Source organism: Macaca mulatta, chromosome 6 (assembly GCF_049350105.2).
Source record: "Macaca mulatta isolate MMU2019108-1 chromosome 6, T2T-MMU8v2.0, whole genome shotgun sequence".
Lineage (NCBI taxonomy): Eukaryota > Metazoa > Chordata > Mammalia > Primates > Cercopithecidae > Macaca > Macaca mulatta.
Window position 1 is genome coordinate 111,746,966 of NC_133411.1, and position 20,315 is coordinate 111,767,280.

Here is a 20,315-nt window from a genome sequence, read left to right on the forward strand (position 1 = left end):
CTCTGCTTTTTATATACATATATGTATACCTTAAGTTCTAGGGTACATGTGCACAACGTGCGGGTTTGTTACATAGGTATACATGTGCCATGTTGGTTTGCTGCACCCATCAACTTGTCATTTACATTAGGTATTTCTCCTAATGCTATCCTTCTCCCCCAGCCCCCACCCCCTGTCAGGCTCTGGTGTGTGATGTTCCCCACCCTGTGTTCAAGTGTTCTCATCGTTCAATTCCCACCTATGAGTGAAAACATGCAGTGTTTGGATTTCTGTCCTTGTGATTGTTTGCTGAGAATGATGGTTTTCAATTGCATCCCTGTCCCCACAAAGGACATGAACTCATCCTTTTTTATGGCTGCATAATTTCCCATGGTGTATATGTGCCACATTTTCTTAATCCAGTCTATCATTGATGGACATTTGAGTTGGTTCCAAGTCTTTGCTATTGTGAACAGTGCCACAATAAACATTTGTGGGCATGTGTCTTTATAGCAGCATGATTTATAATCCTTTGGATATATACCCAGTAATGGGATTGCTGGATCAAATTGTATTTCTAGTTCTAGATCCTTGAGGAATTGCCACACTGTCTTCCACAATGGATGAACTAATTTACACTCCCCACCAAAAGTGTAAAAGCGTTCCTATTTCTCCACATCCTCTCCAGCAACTATTGTTTCCTTTTTTATTAAAAAAATTTTTTTTTATTATTATACTTTAAGTTCTAGTGTACATGTGCACAATGTGCAGGTTTGTTACATATGTATACATGTGCCATGTTGGTGTGCTTTACCCACTAACTCGTCATTTACATTAGGTATATCTCCTAATGCTATCCCTCCCCACTGTGCCCTCCCCACAATAGGCCCTGGTGTGTGATGTTCCCCTTCCTGTGTCCAAGCGTTCTCATTGTTCAATTCCCACGTATGAGTGAGAACATGCGGTGTTTGGTTTTCTGTTCTTGTGATACTTTGCTGAGAATGATGGTTTCCAGCTGCATCCATGTCCCTACAAAGGACACGAACTCATCCTTTTTTATGGCTGCATAGTATTCCATGGTGTATATGTGCCACATTTTCTTAATCTAGTCTGTTACTGATGGACATTTGGGTTGATTCCAAGTCTTTGCTATTGTGAATAGTGCTGCAATAAATGTAATGCACATTATTTTAATTATAATGTATACACAATTTCGTAGTCCCTTTTTAAAAATATACCTTGAATATTTTCTCCAGTTGTAAAAATTATTGGCAAGAGTGATTTTTAATGGCTGCATAATACATGCATATTCCTGCCTATATCAATTTGAAAATAACCCATTTGCATATAAGTGAATTTATCTGCGAATGAGTTGATTATGTCTGCCTACAGGCAGAAAAACACAAATGGATATTTAAAACAAACTAAAATGTCACCGTCCTTCAAATACATTGTGAGTGAAGAATTACCTATATATGTAATAAGTACAATAAACTATACAATAGACTCAATTAGGCAGTGCTTTTGCATGGAGGAAATGAATCCTAGGAGACTATAGAATGAGAAAGTTCACATTGATGTCTTTCAAAGCAGACACACACACACACACACACACACACACACACACACACACACCCCACACAGATATTCCTCATATATATTAAGGTTGGCATTTCTAGAAAACCCACACATTTTGTAAGTTCTCTTTATTTCTTATGCATTATAATTTCTTATATATGTTCACTATACCAAAGCTATAAACATCCTGAACTTTCTATAACCATTGTTTAAGCAAAGAATATGGGCTTGAAACTAAGAAGCTTACTAGATGGAAGCAAAAGTCTACAAAATTACATTTAAGAGTTCTGAATTTGAGTGTCTCACTTCTTTAATATTTGAAGTTTAGATGTAGTGTTGAAACTTATGTCTGTTGTATTGGGAAGATTCATTGTCTTAAATTCCAGGCAGAATTGAAAGTCAAAATCTATAATAACAGTATGTCCTTGTTATTATGTATTATGCTCTGGACAACATTTCTTTGGCTGTAGAAACAGCCTTTAACATGTTTTATTCAGTTTGCTCCAAAATCTCTTCATTGTAGTCTTTGTGCCCTCATATAATCAATCATTCTACTCAAAGGTCAACATGAGCTACTATATTCCCAAGGCAGAGAGAATATGACAAAAATATAATTTGTTGAGGGAAAATACTCCATGACCCCAGATAGTTAAAGGTCTTCAGACACCTTCTGTGAAACAGTAATTTCACAGTGGTTTTATGCTAACAAAAATGAATTACCATTGGCATGTTTTATCAAATAAGCAGAATCAAGGGAACAAGGTTGCCAGTTAAAAACACAATAGTCTACTGTCAAAGCCTGCTAAAGTTACAGTTGTAAGCATTTTATGGGAAGAGTTAAACAAAGGCTGGGTATGGTAGCTAAAATTTATATTTCATTGATTTGTTCAAAATAGGGCATTCCTTTGATCCTCCAATAAAACACAAATAATTTTAGTAACATCTTCTTAACTAATTCCAAGCACTCTTTATGCCACTTTGCTGTTTTAAAGAAGGTACAGTTTTTGTTTGTATTCCTATTTACTAAGAATTTATTGGTTTCTTATGATTTATGAGCACTTCACGTGTCTTTATTTATTGAACTCATCTATCAAACACAATTCTAAATACCCCCCAAGGCTCTGGGAAGCTGACTGAATGCTGTTTTGAATTGGTTTCCTAATAACAGAATAGGCAGATGTGAATGATCATTTATCACACAGTTAGGCTTTCCAATATAGATCTGTGTGCATGGTAGTTATGAAAACTATAATCTTCTATCTTCTCCTTTTTTATATTTGTGTCGTTTTCTTACAAAGGAAGAAAAGTTGATTTCTGATTGCTTTTCAAATGTGTCCTATAAGGGAAAGAAATAATAAAGTTCACTTCCTTTGTGATCCTTGAGCTGGTCACCATGGTCATGTGTTTTATTTCTCTAAGGCTAGAGAGTAAATGTTATGGGATAGTAGTAAGTAAACAATCAATAAACCAAATTGACTTTAACCCAAAGGGAAAATCAGTTAAGACTAAGTCATAAAACAAAATATTAAATTCTAAAAAGAGATGCTTTTATTTTTCCGTTCCTTATATCCCTCTCTTTAATCAGTTATGTTGCATGGCTCTAATCGTGTTAACTTGGTTACTTGGCATATTTTGTCAGTGGTTAAACTGCTGCTGAACATCCTATTTACTGTCCTTATATTATAGAAATCACAGAGCAATAAGCAGTAACGAGCTGGGTTTTTTAAGGTAATGAAGAACTAGTAATTTGTGTGGGAAATGGGAATTTATATTCTGGAAAGTTTTGAGAGGTACTTGATGATTTAAAAAAATATTAGCACCTGCCACATTAAGATTTTACAATTTCCAAAAAATTAGATATTTATTTTTTTCTATCCAGTAATCTTAAAGCATTTTTTTAAAAAAAACCTTCATAGGACAATTTTTCAATGTATATTTCATCTATTTTAGTTTTTCTCACCATATTCCTGAAAGTAAACCAAGGAAATTTCCATGCTGGGAGCAGGGAATAGTGAGTGGTCCCTGATAATAGAAAAATGTCCACTGATCCACAAAGTAGTTAGTGCAAGCACACAACTTACGAACTTTAAGTTTCGTTGGTGGTGTTATTAGATTCCCATGTACTATGCTGCGTTCCTTTTCTCAACACATTAGCTGCTACTATACTTGTGTTTTCCATATACCAAACTCACTCAATTGAATTACTTAAAAGATCTAGATCATTGGGGTATTTTATAAGAATCAAAGGTTGAGGGAAGAAAATTTAAAAATGGGAAATTACTGCAGCCTAAAGTCATCAAGGAAATATTTTTATCTCTACTAATGAAAATGCAAGGGTTGACATTTTTAACAAATTATTATTCATCCAAGAATTGCTTATTGAGTATCTGCTAGGATAGGGAAAGTACTAATCTCTGGAACTATGACAATAAATAAGAAATGAGAAGGGCTTTTTTATATAAAACTACATTTGTATCTTGTAATTTCTCCCTTCCCAGAGATAATTTAAATATACAGAAAGTATTTTTAGAACATCTTAAAGAATTTGGTCATACATGTAAGGTACATTTTTTCAAATCAAAGAAAACTAGTCTTTTTTTTTTTTTTTGAGATGGAGTCTTGCACTGTTGCCCAGGCTGGAGTGCTGTGGCACTATCTCAGCTCACTGCAACCTCCAGCTCCCAGGTTCAAGCAATTCTCCTGTCTCAGCCTCCTGAGTAGCTGGGATTACAGGTGCCCGCCACCACTCCCGGCTAATTTTTGCGTTTTCAGTCGAGACGGGGTTTCACCTTGTTGGCCAGGCTGGTCTCGAACTCCTGACCTCAAAGTGATCTGCCCGTCTCGGCTTCCCAAAGTGCTGGGATTACAGGCATGAGCCACTGTGCCCAGCCAAAAACTAGTCATTTTTTAAGCTAGTTTTGTGCAAATCGCTATGGTATGTATGTATTGACCATTTTGCACGTTTCTTGTGTTACAATATGGACAAGATAGACCAGGATATGACAAAGAGAAACCCAGTTAAAGAGTAAACCTAGCACTTGAGCTCAGAAGATGGTTAATTTAAAAAGAAAAACAAGTATAGTAAGATTGATAAGTTTGAGGTGACTGTGTAGGAAAAAGTTTAATGACCAGTACAGAAAAGACAGGGGAACCTGAATCCAGTCTAGTGAGCAGTTTGGAGGGCAACTGTCAGTCAGACCATCTCCTTCAAATCCCCGTTCAATTTCCTCCCAGCTGTGCAGGTTAGTATTGTACCTTTAGTTTCTTCATATAAAACAAGGACAATAATAACTAATAGAGATTAAATGTATTAAACAGTATAAAGCATACAGCAAAGTGAATGGATCATGCTAAGCTCTCAAGAAATTTTAGCTGCTATTATTATTTTCTATAGTTTATATAGTTCTTAATATGTTAACACTGTCAACAATTGGTAAGCAGCAAACATCTCCATTTTTCTAGGACTGTCCCAGTTTATGCCTAGTATAAATATTAGTAACACCCCTTTCCTCTTAAAAAATATTCTAGTTTGAGAAACAAATTATATGGTCACCTTAGCAGTGAGTCCCAGAACAGAAATAGAAAATAACACCTAGAATATACCAAAAGGATTATAAATCATTCTACTGTAAAGACACATGCACACGTATGTTTATTGCAGCACTATTCACAATAACAAAGACTTAGAACCAACCCAAACGCCCATCAGTGATAGATTGGATTAAGAAAATGTGGCACATATACACCATGGAATACTATGCAGCCATAAAAAAGGATGAGTGCAGGGACATGGATGAAGCTGGAAACCATCATTCTCAGCAAACTATCACAAGGACAGAAAACCAAACACTGCATGTTCTCACTCATAAGTGGGAGGTGAACAATGGGAACACATGGGCACAGGGAGGGGAACATCATACACCAGTGCTTATTGGCGGCTAGGGGGCTAGGGGAAGAATAGCATTCGGAGAAATACCTAATGTAGATGACGGGTTGATGGGTGCAGCAAACCACTATGGCATGTGTGTACCTATGTAACAAACCTGCATATTCTGCACATGCATCCCAGAAGTATAATTTTTTAAAAAATGCCACCAATCAAAGTTAGTCCAGTGGAAAAAGAAAGAAAGAAAAAAAGAATATACCACCCAGAAATATATAGCTGGACAGAGCTGCAGCAAAGGTAACTATGGGGATATAACCCAGGAATGTCCAAGGCGGGTGGGGTGCCATCAATCACACATCAGTTCCGTAGAGGTAGAGCCACTTTTAATACCATCCTAGACAGATTTTGTCATCCAGAGCAGAGATGGGGGTCCTTTCTGAGGAAGGAGAAGAGTCTTTCACTGTGACAATAAAAGGATAAGATTCCCAAATGAGTCCTGGTGGTAAGGAGGAAAAAGTTGATGTTGCAAATCAGCCTAGGTTGGACCTTGTGACTCACTGGTTAGAGAAAGAAGAGTACAGTTTTCTGAGTTGATTTACTCAAAAGAGTGTCATCACTAAGAGGGATCCTATAAAAAAGTTAAAATACGGTGAGAAGATAAAGAGCTCCATTTTAGACACTTTAAGTTCAAAATGCCTATGAGACAGACATCCAAGTGGGATTTTCCAGAAGACGGTTTTGTAACATCAGTTTGGTGTTAGGAGAGCTCCAGGCTTGGTAGTCATGTGCCTAGAGGTGGTAGGCTAAGTTTTGTAAGTGACTGAGATCACTTAGTAGGAAGAGGCTTTAGCCAGGGGAAAAATGTGTCAGGGACAGACTTTCCAAAACACCAGTCTTTTTTACATGATGGACAGAAAAAAGAGGAAGAACAGATGATAGGTGGAGAAGACCTGTAAAGAACAACATTATAAGGAAAGAGGTTCTGAAGGGAACTTTCAACAGGGCTACAGGCTCCCAACAGATCAAACTAAAGAGTCTATTAGCATTGGCAATTAGGATCCCTTACCTCTTGGAGAAGTCATACAGTGGTGAAATAGGAAGTGAAAAGAAATGCGTCCAATTTAGAGAGGGAAAAGGATGTAAGGAAGAATGAATCAGCAAGTAACCCTGCATCATCCAATATGGTAGACACTAGGTGAAAATATTTAAGTTTTGAATATAAATTAATTCAAAGCGAAAAATTAAAAATTAAGTTTCTCAGGTACACTAGCCATTTACAAAGCACTCAGCCCCATGTGTCTGTCTGGCAGCTATTAGGTTGGACAGTGCAGACATAGATTACATCCATTATCACAGAAAGTTCTTTTGGACAGTGTTGGAGCTTGTAAACGGAGAAAGAAGATGGAAAAGCCTGAAGGGTATGTTATGTCAGAGGAGAGTCTCTTCCCCACCTCCGCAACAACTCAAGCCCTAAGTGAGTGTATGTGTAGCCTGTGAGTCAGATATGAGGTAAAGAAGTTGTATTTATTAATAGAAAAGAAAAGAGAGGAGACAGGAGAGGCTTTAGGGAGTGCTGGAGGAATGGCATTCAGAACAGTGGAGTAGAGAGACTTCTTTTTCCAAAAATATGCTAAAAGACGCAGAGAGAGAACAGATACAGCCTCCTTTGGCAAAGCCACGAACCAGTTAGCTGTTGTAGCCACAGTGACTTATTAAGAAAATAGAGGGCCAGAAACCTAAAAGGGTTTTTTGTTTGTTTGTTTGTTTGTTTGTTTGTTTTGAGACTGAGTCTCGCTCTATCTCCCAGGCTAGAGTGCAGTGATGCTACCTCGGCTCACTGGAACCTCCACCTCTGGGGTTCAAGCAGTTCTCGTGCATCTGTCTCCTAAGTAGCTGGGATTGCAGGTGCCCGCCACCAACCTGGCTAATTTTTGTATTTTTAGTAGAGATGGAGTTTTACCACATAGGCCAGGCTGGTCTCAAACTCCTAACCTCAAGTAATTCGCCCGCCTTGGCCTCCCAAAGTGCTGGGATTACAGGCATGAGCCACCACGCCTGGGCCTAAAAGGGCTTTTTGTTTTCTGTTATGAAAATCCAGATGCTTGACTACGAAAAAGGAGCTGATTTTTAAAATATTAAGTAAACCACAGGTTGAAGCAGATACATGTTGCAATTAGTTTGTTTTTTCAGTTAGTAATTATAATAGCTATAATTTAGTGACACCTACTTTATGATATGCACTGGACTGGGTATTTTAATATTAACTGCCTTCTTTAAATCTACAAAATAATTTCTAAAGGTTGTTGTCACTGTATTTGTTAGGTTAAGTAGAATTTACTTAAAGGTACAAAGTAGAACTTACTTAGAGGCACAGAAATAGGATTTGATGTGTATTTGAATGGAGGAGTTGTCATACAGGGAAAGACCAGAGTGCTATAGGTGCACCCAGCAGAGACCCCTGAGTTGAATTGTCAAGGAAGGCTTTTTTGATGTGACACCTAAGATCTGAAAGTTGAGGAGCTAGTTTATTAGTGGGGAGGGAGTGGTCCAGGCAGAAGAAACAACATCTTCTTAGACTTGATATTCAAGGAAATGAAAAGCCAATATGAGTGGAACATAAACTGAAAAGAAAAAGGAAATGTTGAGAGATGACACAGGGGTCAGGACCACCAACTTGCTTTACTTATGTTCTACTCTGTTATATTCATTAGATGTATTTTCTAGAGAAACATCTTAATGTGACTAAGAAAATTGGTTGACATTTCAGGATTCCATATGATATCCAGTACACTAGAAGAGGAAAAAACTCTTTCCGATTTGCGCATAGGAATGTAAGAGATAGCCATCTAGTGGCCTGTCTCTCTCATGTAAGGAGATGTTTGTAGAGATTCTGCTCTGAAACTTTGTTCTGGCAAGGCCTGTGTAACTGTGTGCAGCCAAGCCTGTTACATTATTTTAACAATTTTTGCTTTCCTAACCCAGTGACAATTTAAAATGATAAATTCACATGAACTGGAATGCCCTACCTTTGATATTTTAATCACAGCTTTTAGATTCTCTCTTGCCAACCTGAATGACTATGCATAGTTCTGAACCTGTCTTCCTCCATCAAGACTACCCGAAACACAGAGGTTGCAGTGAGCCATGATCACGCCACTGTACTCCAGCCTGAGTGAAAGACAGAGACCCTGTCTCAATAACAATAATAGCTTAAATGTATGGATTCAAGTTTTTATTTAATTTTAATTTTTTTTTTTTTTTGAGACTGGGTCTGTCTCTGTCACTCAGGCTGGGGTACAGTGGCGTGATCATAGCTCACTGCAGCCTTGAACTCCTGAGCTCAAGCAGTCCTCCCACTTTTACCTCCCAAGTGGTGAGGACTATAACTGAATGCCACAAAACCCAGCTAATTTTTTTATTTCTTAAAGAGATGGGGTCTCACTCTGGTGCCCAGGCAGGTCTCGAACTCCTGGGCTCAAGTGATCCTCCTGCCTGGGCCTCCCAAAGTGCTGGGATTACAAATGTAAGCCTCCACTCCCAGCCTCAAGTTTTTAAATAATGGCTTATCTTTCCCTGAAATACTCTTGTATTTTATTTCCTAAATAAGACGTTTCATTGTATAAGCATATGAAACTATTTATATTTAATGTGTGGTACATGAGAATTTAGCAGTAATGTACTGTATTAATTTTTCTTCTGTGAGGCAGAAAGCCACTGCGCCCTAATAGATTTGGTTGACTTACAATTTGCTTTGTTCATTTTACTGAGATTGGCCCTATTACTTGGTAATTATTTTCTAACTGAAGATTTCACCTGGGATAAGCTGATTTCACTGGCAAGAACTGAAAACCTACTTTGAAACATTAAACCAAGGCTACTTATAAACATGACAGAATCTCTTAGCATCATTTTGAAAAGACTCCATCTCCCCTTGCACCACCTTCTTAATAATATATTCTTCAGTGAAATACATCATGGCTAAACCAGTTAGCATTTTCATTTCCTAATGGTCATGAAAAGAGATTTTATAAATGTTTTCTAATTGTGCTGTAAATGTAATTAAAATGTAAGCAACAGGACTCCATAGTCATAAGTAATTTCTTCATTAGCAGCACTTAGTATAGGATGAGGAAAAGGAAGAATTGGTGGTTGCCCTTGGGTTTGGTGTAGGAGAGTAGATTTGTGTTTTCATTGAGAATATGTTTACCATTCACACAGTTGATATAAATGGATTAGAAGTCATCGTGGGAATGATGAGGGTTAAAATACTTCATGAACTTTCTGTAGTCATATTTTGTATATGTGATAATATTTTATAAATAATTTGCTTTCATGGAATTGGCGTCTCATACCCAAGTTTACTCCTTAATACAGGAAGGCATAAAATACATTTTAGTGACGAATCACCCTAATGATATTAGTTTATTAAAATCTTTTCCTTTGTTTGAAGCTGATTTAAAAGTATTCTTTCCTCAAAAAATTATTCTTCTCACTTGCTCATTTTTTTGTTTAAGAGGAACAACTAGAGTTACTGACAGTAGCACTGCTAACAAAATAATAATAAAATTTAGGTTTCTCAATTGTCAAATGGATACACATTTACTTGTGTTTTACAGGAAATGTATATTTCCTGCTCGAGAAATGTATATTTCATTTCTTATGACTTACACTTTAATAAGTTTTTTAAGACAACTGCAAAGAGTTTCTTGTGCAGGTAGCTGTTATCTACTGTAGCTATTGATGATATTTTATTTTAGAAATCTGATGAGCTCTTAATTTCCATATCAATTAAACTATACTGTGCAAACCATTTATTGAAATGTGCCATGCAATTACATAAGCATTATTTTTTCCTACTAATATGTCAATAGATGTTATAACATAAAGAAATAGATGATTTTGAAATAAAGTAATTCACTGGTCTAGGAATTTTTCTTTTTTTTTCCCCTCCTATGCTTAAAAGTCTGAGTGCAAACTTCTCTCTTGTTTATTATGAGAAATGAGTAGATATTTTTTAAAGCACCAAATTTTGTAAATTTTGCAATCTTATCTACCCTCCACGCCCTTATCTCTTCTCTTTTTTCCACAGGTGATTTCTATTCACTACTTTCCAAGCTGCTAGGAGAAAGGGAAGATGTTGTTCATGTGCACAAATATAATCCTACAGAAAAGGCAGAATCAGAGTCAGACCTGGTAGCCGAGATTGCAAATGTAGTCCAAAAAAAGGATCTTGGTCGGTCTGATGCCAGAGAGGGTGCAGAACATGAGAGGGGTAATGCTATTCTTGTCAGAGACAGAATTCACAAATTCCACAGACTAGTATCTACCTTGAGGCCACCAGAGAGCAGAGTTTCCTCATTACAGCAGCCCCTACCTGGTGAAGGCACCTGGGAACCAGAACACACAGGAGGTGCGTGTAGGGTTTCTTTTAAGCAATAAAGTGTGAAATGCTACACTCCACATTAGCAAAACCTGAAGGGAATAAGAATTAATGGGTGAAAAAATTCATCAATGAAAAGGACTTATTACCATTGGAAAAAATATTACTCAGATTTGGGCTATCAGATACCACCTTTGAAGATTTTGTTTTTGTTTTTGTTTTGGTCTATTACTGCATAAATTTAGTGTCTGTTCTATTGGTGAGCCAGAACTACAAGGACCAAAAAATATTTGGATATTTGGATCATTTGGGGAAATGCGGCATATGAAATTCAGGATAAAAATTCTTACAATTTACTATTTTTCATTTTGCTCAATGGAAATACATTGAAAATTCAAAACCTGATATGTAAAGTCCCAGTGTAAGAAATGCTCATATACTATCTCCTTGTAAGGTAATAAAATTCCTCTCAAAGGAATTTTACACTTTCAACATTCTCATCCAGTTGACTTGTAAAATATAACCATTTTATGATTTTGATTTTTTAAGTTTCATTATCGATTACAATCTTAATTGGAAAGTTGAGTATTTCTGAAGGGACCTCTGGTAAGTCCATAACTATCAGATTTATCTTTATTTTTATCCCAAATAGGCTTCCATAAGTAGAGGAGAATACCTTATTCCCTTCAGGTTTCCGTACCAGCAAGCTATGGATGCCTCATCTTTGTCTTTAATTGTGTTGTGGCCTCTGTGATATTGATTGTGCTTCATGTTACTTGCTAATGTGGAAAGCCAGATAATACAGCATGTGGAGATAATCTCAAAAAAGTAACGGATATGCGTGCATGGCAGCTGTCCATGTGTGGGTTGGAATGGCACAGGCTGCCAGCTTGATGTTTTCAAATTCAGCTTTGTAGGAAGCCATAAATTATTCAACACCCAGCTGATTTTTATTTATAATTGAAAAAAAATAGCATGCAGTGCCTTTTGCTCACATGAGAGTTTCAAAACATAGTCCATTGGTACTGGCGTAATGGTTTCTGTGAGATGTTAACTGGAACCTGGATTTTTAACTTTTTGTGTTTAAACAGGATCAGCCCTGCTGTAGCTCATTCTGGATCTGTCGAATAAAACTGTTTTCTCACGAGGTGGTCCCTGGACCTCCTTGCCTCAGAATCACCTAGGGTGTGTAAGAAAAATTTAGACCCCTGAATCCTATCAAAGAACAACTGAATCAGCATCTCTGAGTATGATGCCTAGAAATTTACAGTTTATCATGCCCCTATCCATTTCAAAACACACAGGAATGTCTGCTTGAACTTATATTTTAAGGACAGTGAATTGTAACCCAGACAACATGGAAATATAAAAGGGAAAAGAGCCTCTTTGGTGGGAATACAATTGTGTTCATGTGTGAAATGTGAGTTGCAGCATACTTTATTTGTTCCATGATTTGTCTTTGTTATTCTTGGATTTGAAATGGTATCTTGGTCATTTGTAGGCATCAAGAGTGTCAAGGTCACAGTCAGAATTTGACTTAAGATATCGCATTTCTGAAACTTACTCAGTTTTTCTACGAAATAAGCCCTTAAAATACCCAAGTGCATATACTTAGCAAATATCCTCATACTTTCCAAAGTGGTCAAATGGTAGTGCTCAAGAGAAAAATGCTTCTCTAGGATCTGTTTAGGGAAATTTCCTTCCTGTGAATGTCACTGAAGTGAATAACAATGAGTCATAGAAACATATAGCACAACTGCAAATTAAGAAAGGAACATGTATTTCCTTTCTAAAATGATTTGATGTAATTTCACTACTCTAATTATGAAAACTTTTAAAAAATAAAATGCAAAACAAAAACTCATATTTAGGTAAGCTATTTCTAAAAGGCTTTTTCTTAATTCTCTTTCACCATTTACTACAATGCAGTAAAATATCTAACTTTAATTGATGCTGTTTCATTCCTTTGGGTAAGCCAGAGTTAAAAACCTATCCTCGGGAAGCTTCCATTTTGCGAAAAAATAAAGTAGGAAGTTATTAGCATATAGGGGCCCTAATAAAACTTATTAGCAATCTCATTAATGTCTAGTCCTCAGGGTATAGTCAAGGAGAAGAAATTTGATATATAATCTTCCATTGTTTCTTTCATACCCTTTCTTTACTCCAGGCAAAGCTGAGAATGAGCCTAATGGTCTGGAGGAATTAACTGTTTCCCTAAGTGCCTAATTTGCCATAAGGAATTATATTTGTTGCAAAGAAGAAAGTAATTTTTATATGAGATTATTATAAAAACAAAAATGTCAGGCTGGTCTGTTGCTTAATATTATAGCTCATATTTATTTCAGATATCTTTGACATCTGTTGTTAATTTTCAAATAAGAAGCTGAAGCCAGAAGTTAATCTATTTGAATGAGGTCACAGATCTAAATCTAAAACTTGGACTTTATTATTTCCAGTGTACATCTTCTAGTTTCTTACATTTCAATACAATTGTGCTCAAAGAGATGCTAATGTGCTTGCCCAGTTCAGATAAACTTCCCAGGAACACTGGACCCTCATTGCTTAGACGATGGAGATATTTCTATTCAGAACCCTGTTCTGATGGCCCCAGTTGTTGACACCAGCATAATCTAATACAATGGTGTTTTCTGTGGCAGTATTTTAGATTTCATCAGTTTATCTATATGCTGGAACTGTAATATGCTGATGAAGCCCATCCAGTTGACCTGAGGGTTCAAAGGTGAAATTAACGGATCAGCTCAAAAATCTGGTTGTGCCTATATGGCAGGCCTAGGAACACCTGAGGGTTTCAAAAACATACTGTTTTCTGAACCTTTAGTTTGATCAGGATTCCACTTGTTTTCCACCCTGGCATCTGCCTTTAAAACTGGGTTCTCCACTTCAGTATGGGCTGGATATCAGTGGTCACCAAGCTGCATGAAGAACACAATAGAATGATATCTGCTGACTTTGCACAGCTGAGAAAGTCCTTATCATTCCCCAGAACAAGATAGTTAAGTACTGTGTCTTATTGTATCTCTAGGACTACAAATATCTGCAAATAGCATTTTTTTAGGTTTTATCTTCATGATTTTTGGTGAAGATGTGAAAACTCTAGACAATTGTGAAAACAGCATTAGCGACAGAAACTTCCTGGACAAGTTCAGATAGACTAGACCAGAGGTTTTCAAACTGTTGTTTGAAAGGACACCCATCAAGTAGGAGGTAATAATCACAGGCTTCCCAACACACACATGCGCACGCATGTGCGCGTGCATACACACACACACACAATACAGCTTCCCCAAAAGCAGTTCTGTATTTGGCCAAAATCAAATTTAGAAACTGCTTCATGGAGACAATATAATGTAGAATATTACAGGTCCAGGTACCCGACTGCATGGTGGCTTTGAATTCCAGCTATACAGTTTTCTATGTGGTCTCTAGGCAAGTATTAAAAAAAAAATCTGGGCTTTAGTTTTCTCGTCTATAAAATGAGGATTATAATAGTATACTCCTCACAGAGTTCAAGTGAAGGTCAAATAATATTATACATGCAAAGTGCTTTGAACAGTGTCAGCATGCAGAAAGCATTTAAAAATGTTATGATACATTAACAGTTGTGACTATTACTGCTACCATTACTGTCATGTTATGTTTGAGATTTTTAAAATGAAATACCAAAGTATAAATATTGATTACTTGATCTTAAGCAGCATTTATGAGACAGAGAATTTTCTTGCAGTATGCAGGAAAGCAGCAAAATTTGGCACTTTAAGCTGATAAGTTGAGAAAAAAGTGACTTGGCAGTGTTTTATCACAATGGGAGTTTGTGGCTCTTCAAACGTGTGATCACTTACATTGATCTATCTTGATGTTTGCATGTGATATATGACATACAGTGTGAAAATGCTAACCTCAATAAACTAAGATTCAGATGCACTTCTTTTTAAACTTGGTATAGTTTAGTTTCTATCATTAATAGTTTAGATAGAGATAGCATTAATAGAGTAGAAACAAAATCTTAGGTATCTTTATTCTATTTGCCCTCTGGAAACTAGACTCATTGAACATTTAAAAAGTAGAACTAGCTATTGAGTGGCAGATTTGATTGGACTACCACATATTGCATGTGGAAGCCTGATTCAGTATGTATTATAAACCTCTGCATGTGAGAAAATACACCTGCATTTGTGTGACAATTCTGATCAGATAAGAGGATTCAGAAGGTGTTCAATTATTCTTATGATACATTTAGTGTTTTCTTCATTTCTATGAACAACTTGTACTTAATTCCAGAGTCCATTCTTATATTTCAGTCATAGTCTTACTTCTAGGTTCAAGTCTTGCAGAATTTTCAGGGTAAAATAAACCATTCAGTTGGCTGAATTTTCATCTCTGGGGGGAGGAGAATGGTTAAAAAAAACCAAAAACCCATATACATAGCACTTACTTTGAGCCAAGCTTAGCGTTTTACATGCATTGATTCATTAGAGAGGAAGAAAGTGATGAAAGGTTAAGTCACATACCCAAAATGCCGCAGCTCAAGAAACCAAGATGCAAAGCCAGGCAGACTTGCTCCCAAGTCTTGCTTCTTAATCACTCTGTTATTCTGCATCTCTCTCACACACACACATATACACAAACACCCTAGATATACAAATAGGAAGATGATTTTTTTCCAGTCATCTAATTATCTCAGGCTACAATTGTAATAACTGTAGGTATTATAGGTATATCAATAGGTCATGCTTTCTCAGTCAGTATTCAGCCAATTTTACCAAGATTAAAATCTCAGTTGCAATTAAAGCAACTTGAAAAAGGAAAAGAATTTTGCTAATGTTTTTGAGCCCCTATTTATATGGTAAATCTCTTCCTCACTTCACTCCCATTAAATGAAACATTATAATTAATTCTTGTTTCCTTTCTTACTTTGGTATAAATATTTCTACAATAGTTTTAGTTAATTATAGTTATTGCTGGCACTTCTGATGTATAACAATCCCTGGCCAAAATAAGTCTTCCTTTTCTCAAAAGATGAAAATTTACAAGTACAGAAAAAGCAAGCACCATACTTTGTTTTTGTTGAAGTCTTCTAGTGATTTTTTTCAGTCCTATTTCTTAAATGTGAAGAGCCTTTTTACACTGAAATTAATTCATAGTTCTGAGTTTGAAATTATGTTTTTTTCTCAACTTTAGCTCTGTTAGTCTTTGTGTAACACAGATAAATGAATGCCCTTTCAAATACTTATTAATAATTTCATGTGAATACAACAGTGATCACTAATATTAATCTCTTTCTGGAAAAAGTGCAATCTATTAATCTTTTTCATGATTAATTGATGCAATTTTAAAGCTGTATTTAATTTTTTTCTAAAAGTAGTAACTTCTTTTTCTGAATATATGGCAGGATATGCAGCTGTACATTAACCTTTATTTATAATAAATGTAAAGATTCTTTATAGAATGATATATTTTATTTATCATTAAAAAGTGTTATATGTCACTGGAAAAAATATTTTAAGATTTCAAGATTTCTTTCAACTTTTTAATCATCTTTTAGAAACAAAAACAAATTTGTATTAAAGCTACTAGGATCAATAGCTAATGTGTATTTACCTTATTTTTCTAAAAGTATTGTTTCTAGTAATATGTTCTCAACTCCAGATTTTAAAAACAAGCAATCAAGCTTGAAATAATTCTATCATTTGCCATCTGAATTTAGAGCAACTGACAGAGTTGGGAATGACTTGCCCAAGGTCATGGGTAAGAAATTTGTATTTAATTTTTAGGCTAACACTGTAAATCTGTAGCATTAACTAGTCATATATTGAATCATTTCTTAAATAATAACTAAGAGAAATCTGAACTAGAATTTTTAACTGCTCTATCATCAAAAGTGTTTAAGGTAGAACTCAAATATATTTCATCATATAATTTCTTTAATAAGGATTTGAAATTGTCCTTAATTGGGGATTAGAAACTATCCCTGAAATTGAGGCCTATAGTCTGGCTCAAGGCTGAAGTTCTTTTCCTGTCAAATGAGACAGTTGTATGGAATAATTCAGATATGGTTCTAGCATTCTCTGATTCTCATGTCATGATGAGCAGGAATTGGAATCATAATCAGTATTAATTCCACCTACATACACACTAGTCCTAAATCACTGCCTTTATTCTTGATCATGTCATCATATAGGGAATAGCCTTTAACTACCGGATAATTAAAAATATGGGGACACTGGAAGCAAAAACATTAATTAACTTAGCTAATATTCACAGAAAAAAACATGAACTCAGTTTTTCTTTAACTATCCTAGAATTTCTGGTTAATAAAGAGACTCAGATCCTGAAAGTTCTGAACACTTGGCTAAGTAATGTAAGTGTGCAAAGACAGTTTAAAATAAAACTAACAATAATTAATATAAATTTTCTAAACATTCAGTACTAAAAGAACCAGGTTGCTCATGGTGTTAGACTTCATACATTTTTTTTACACATCATTTTTACTGTTTGGAAAATTCATTGAAGGTGTATATTTTCATAAATACGTTCTAGATATTTACATTAATTTTCCTTCTTGAACATTTCCAACCTACAAGGATTCTAATATGTGACAAATGAGTGTTTTTGTAATTGGTGAAGATAGGCTCAAAACAACCTATGCGTCCATATTTTTTTGCAGACTTCCAAGCACTTACCAGTTTAAGGGCATATGATAACTGAGATCATTCATAGCCAGATTAAAGTTCTTTAAACAGTATTTCCAATATTTTATGAAATTCATATTTGACCCCAAAATAATGCAATTTTTAGACGTTGCATATTTTCTGTCAGAATAGTAACTGCATCTTCATGAGCACTTAGCTCCCAGTACCTAGTTGGTAGACCACTGAATAGAAAGGTTCCAGAAGCCATTATATGTGTTTATTGTCTTTATTGATAGTAATTAGCCAATTAGCATTTTCATTGAGTACTCTCAAACTATCTTCAGCATTCTGCTATGGGTGAAAAGTTAATACAGATAAATTATAAGGTTATAGGGGAATTTGAATGCTAGTTGATACCATAAACAAGCAGAAACTAAAACACAGACTTTAATGCATTTATCAGGCCATACAGTAAGTAGGCCAGGCCCTGTGTGACAGTTGGTGACAAAACCGTGAATAAGGGATGATCCTTGCCCTTAAAGAATTCTGTCTAGTTGTAGTGCTTCTGAGCTCTGAGAACGTGATGAAAGCAATTAACTATCTGCATTGTCATGAGCTTTGAGTTTCCTTTGGAACCCATCTAGAAGCTTCAGGAGTGGTGAATGAGTACAGAATTATGACAACTAAATGAGAAGAGAATGAAGGAAGTGCAGTCTGAGATTTAAGCAACTTTAAAATCATTTTAAAAATTTGACAGGGGAATGACTTATCCATCTGTTGATTTATCTAGTCATTTCTAAATCTAATGCCTCTACTCTGTTTCCAGAGTTCACTTTCAAATATACAGCATTAATCATGTCACCCCATATTTTAAATTTCCCATGGGCATACAACATCAGAGAGCCTAAGGACAGTTCCTCCCCACCCAGCACTGCCCCTGCCAGTGCCTGCTCACATCATTGAGAACTGGGAATCAACTCAGTCTGCCAGAGTCCAGACACATTGTCCAGGGATCTGAGGATTCACCCACCCCGTCTACCACCACTGGTGTCTATGCACTCCTCCCAGGGGTCTAAGGATGGGTCTTTCAAGCCTGCCATCACCACTGCTGCCAGCACCCACCTGCATGAGCCACATGGGGCCTGAGGACTGGTCCTTCCAGCCCATTACCACCACTGCTGGTGTACATACCAATGGGGATCTGAGGATAGGTTCAGTGCTGATACTGCCTTCACTAATGCCATGCATGCCACCCCTGGGCCCAAGGACCTAACTGCCTACCCAGCCCACCACTGCCACTGCCAGAACCTGAGTAAGCTGCCTGGACCTGCTACCACTGATATCTGCATACACTACCTAGGGGCCTAAAGCCTGTCATGTTCAACTCACTGTTGCTGCCAGTGGGGCCCAAGGATCAACCCACCTTGTGTCCCTGTCCTCTGCAAAGGCTCACCTTAGATTCTACTAAAAACTGCAGCCTAAGCTGCTGAGGAACTCAGAGACACCACTGATGCTGATTATACCCAAAGAAGTCATACAGATACTACTGTGTCCACTTAGAATTAAAACCAACCACCCTATTCAACCAACACTATAGTTCATCTATAAAGAAAAACATCTTTTCTTATGAAACCCAATCAATAAAATTGTAAGAAGCAGCTGTCATACCACATAAGAGGTATCAATGTAAGGACACAAGAAACATGAGAAGGAAATATACCTCTAATGGAACACAATAATTCTCCAGTAACACACTCAACAAAAAAGAAATCTATGAAATTCCTGAAACAGAATTCAACATAATGATATTAAAGAAGCTCAGTAAAATAGAAGACAACACAGATAAACAATACAAATAATTCAGAAAAACAGTTTATGGTCTGAATGAGAAATTTGACAAAGAGATATTATAAAAAAAGAGTCAAACAGAAATCCTGGAACTGAAGAATTTAATCAAATGAAATAAAAAAAATACAGTTGAGAGCTTCAACAATAGACTAGATCAAGCAGAAGGAAGGATTTCTGAATATGAAGACATCTTTTAAAATAACCCAGTAAGGCCAGGCATGGTGGCTCATGCCTGTAATCCCACAGTTTGGGAGGCTGAGGCTAGTAGATTGCTTGAGGCTAGCAGTTTGAGACTAGACTGGCCAACATGGTGAAACCCCATGTCTACTAAAAATACAAAAAAAAAAAAAATAGCCAGACGGGGTGGTGTATGCCTATAATTCCAGCTACTCGGGAGACTGAGGCATAAGAATCACTTGAACCTAGGAGGAGGAGGTTGCAGTGAGCCAAGACAGCACCACTGCACTCCATCCTAGATGACAGAGTGAGACTGTCTCAAAAAAAAAAAAAAAAAAAAAAAAAAGATGTTAAGAAAAACTATTTAAAAAATTAGCCTACATAATATGATATATAGGACACGTAAACTGACCAAATATTGTAATTTTTATTGTTCTAGAAGGTGTCAAGATGGACAAAGGTATAGAAAACCTATTTAATGAAATAAAGTAACAGTTGAAAATTTCCCATTTTGGATGAGATATAGATATCCAGATACAGGAATCCCAGTGTTCCCCAAACAGCTTCAACATAAAGGGTCTTCTCCAAGACACATTATAGTAGAATTTTCAAAAGTTAAAAACAAGATTAAATTCTAAAAACATCAAGGGTAACGCATCAAGTCACAAATAAGGAAACCCCCTTCGGACTAACAGCAACTTTCTCAGCTTAAACCTTACAGATCAGGAGACAGTGTAAATTGATATATTCGAAATGTTAAAAGCAAAAAACAATTCATCCAAGAATACTATTCCCAGCAAAGTTTTCCCAGACAAGC

General features: G+C 36.3%; 1 protein-coding gene across 27 annotated transcripts in view; it reads left to right on the forward strand.

Annotated features, from left to right (window-relative positions):
* The window catches only part of PAM (peptidylglycine alpha-amidating monooxygenase), a 279,291-nt gene that overhangs the window by 212,936 nt on the left and 46,040 nt on the right, over positions 1-20,315 (forward strand). For 18 of the 27 annotated variants that reach the window (XM_015140495.3, XM_015140497.3, XM_015140500.3 and 15 more), the window contains exon 15: positions 10,533-10,853. The exons of the other annotated variants lie outside the window; for them this stretch is intronic. In XM_015140495.3, the coding sequence (XP_014995981.2) occupies positions 10,533-10,853 (321 nt within the window). The remainder of the gene's footprint in view (positions 1-10,532; positions 10,854-20,315) is intronic. 27 annotated transcript variants of the gene reach the window in all.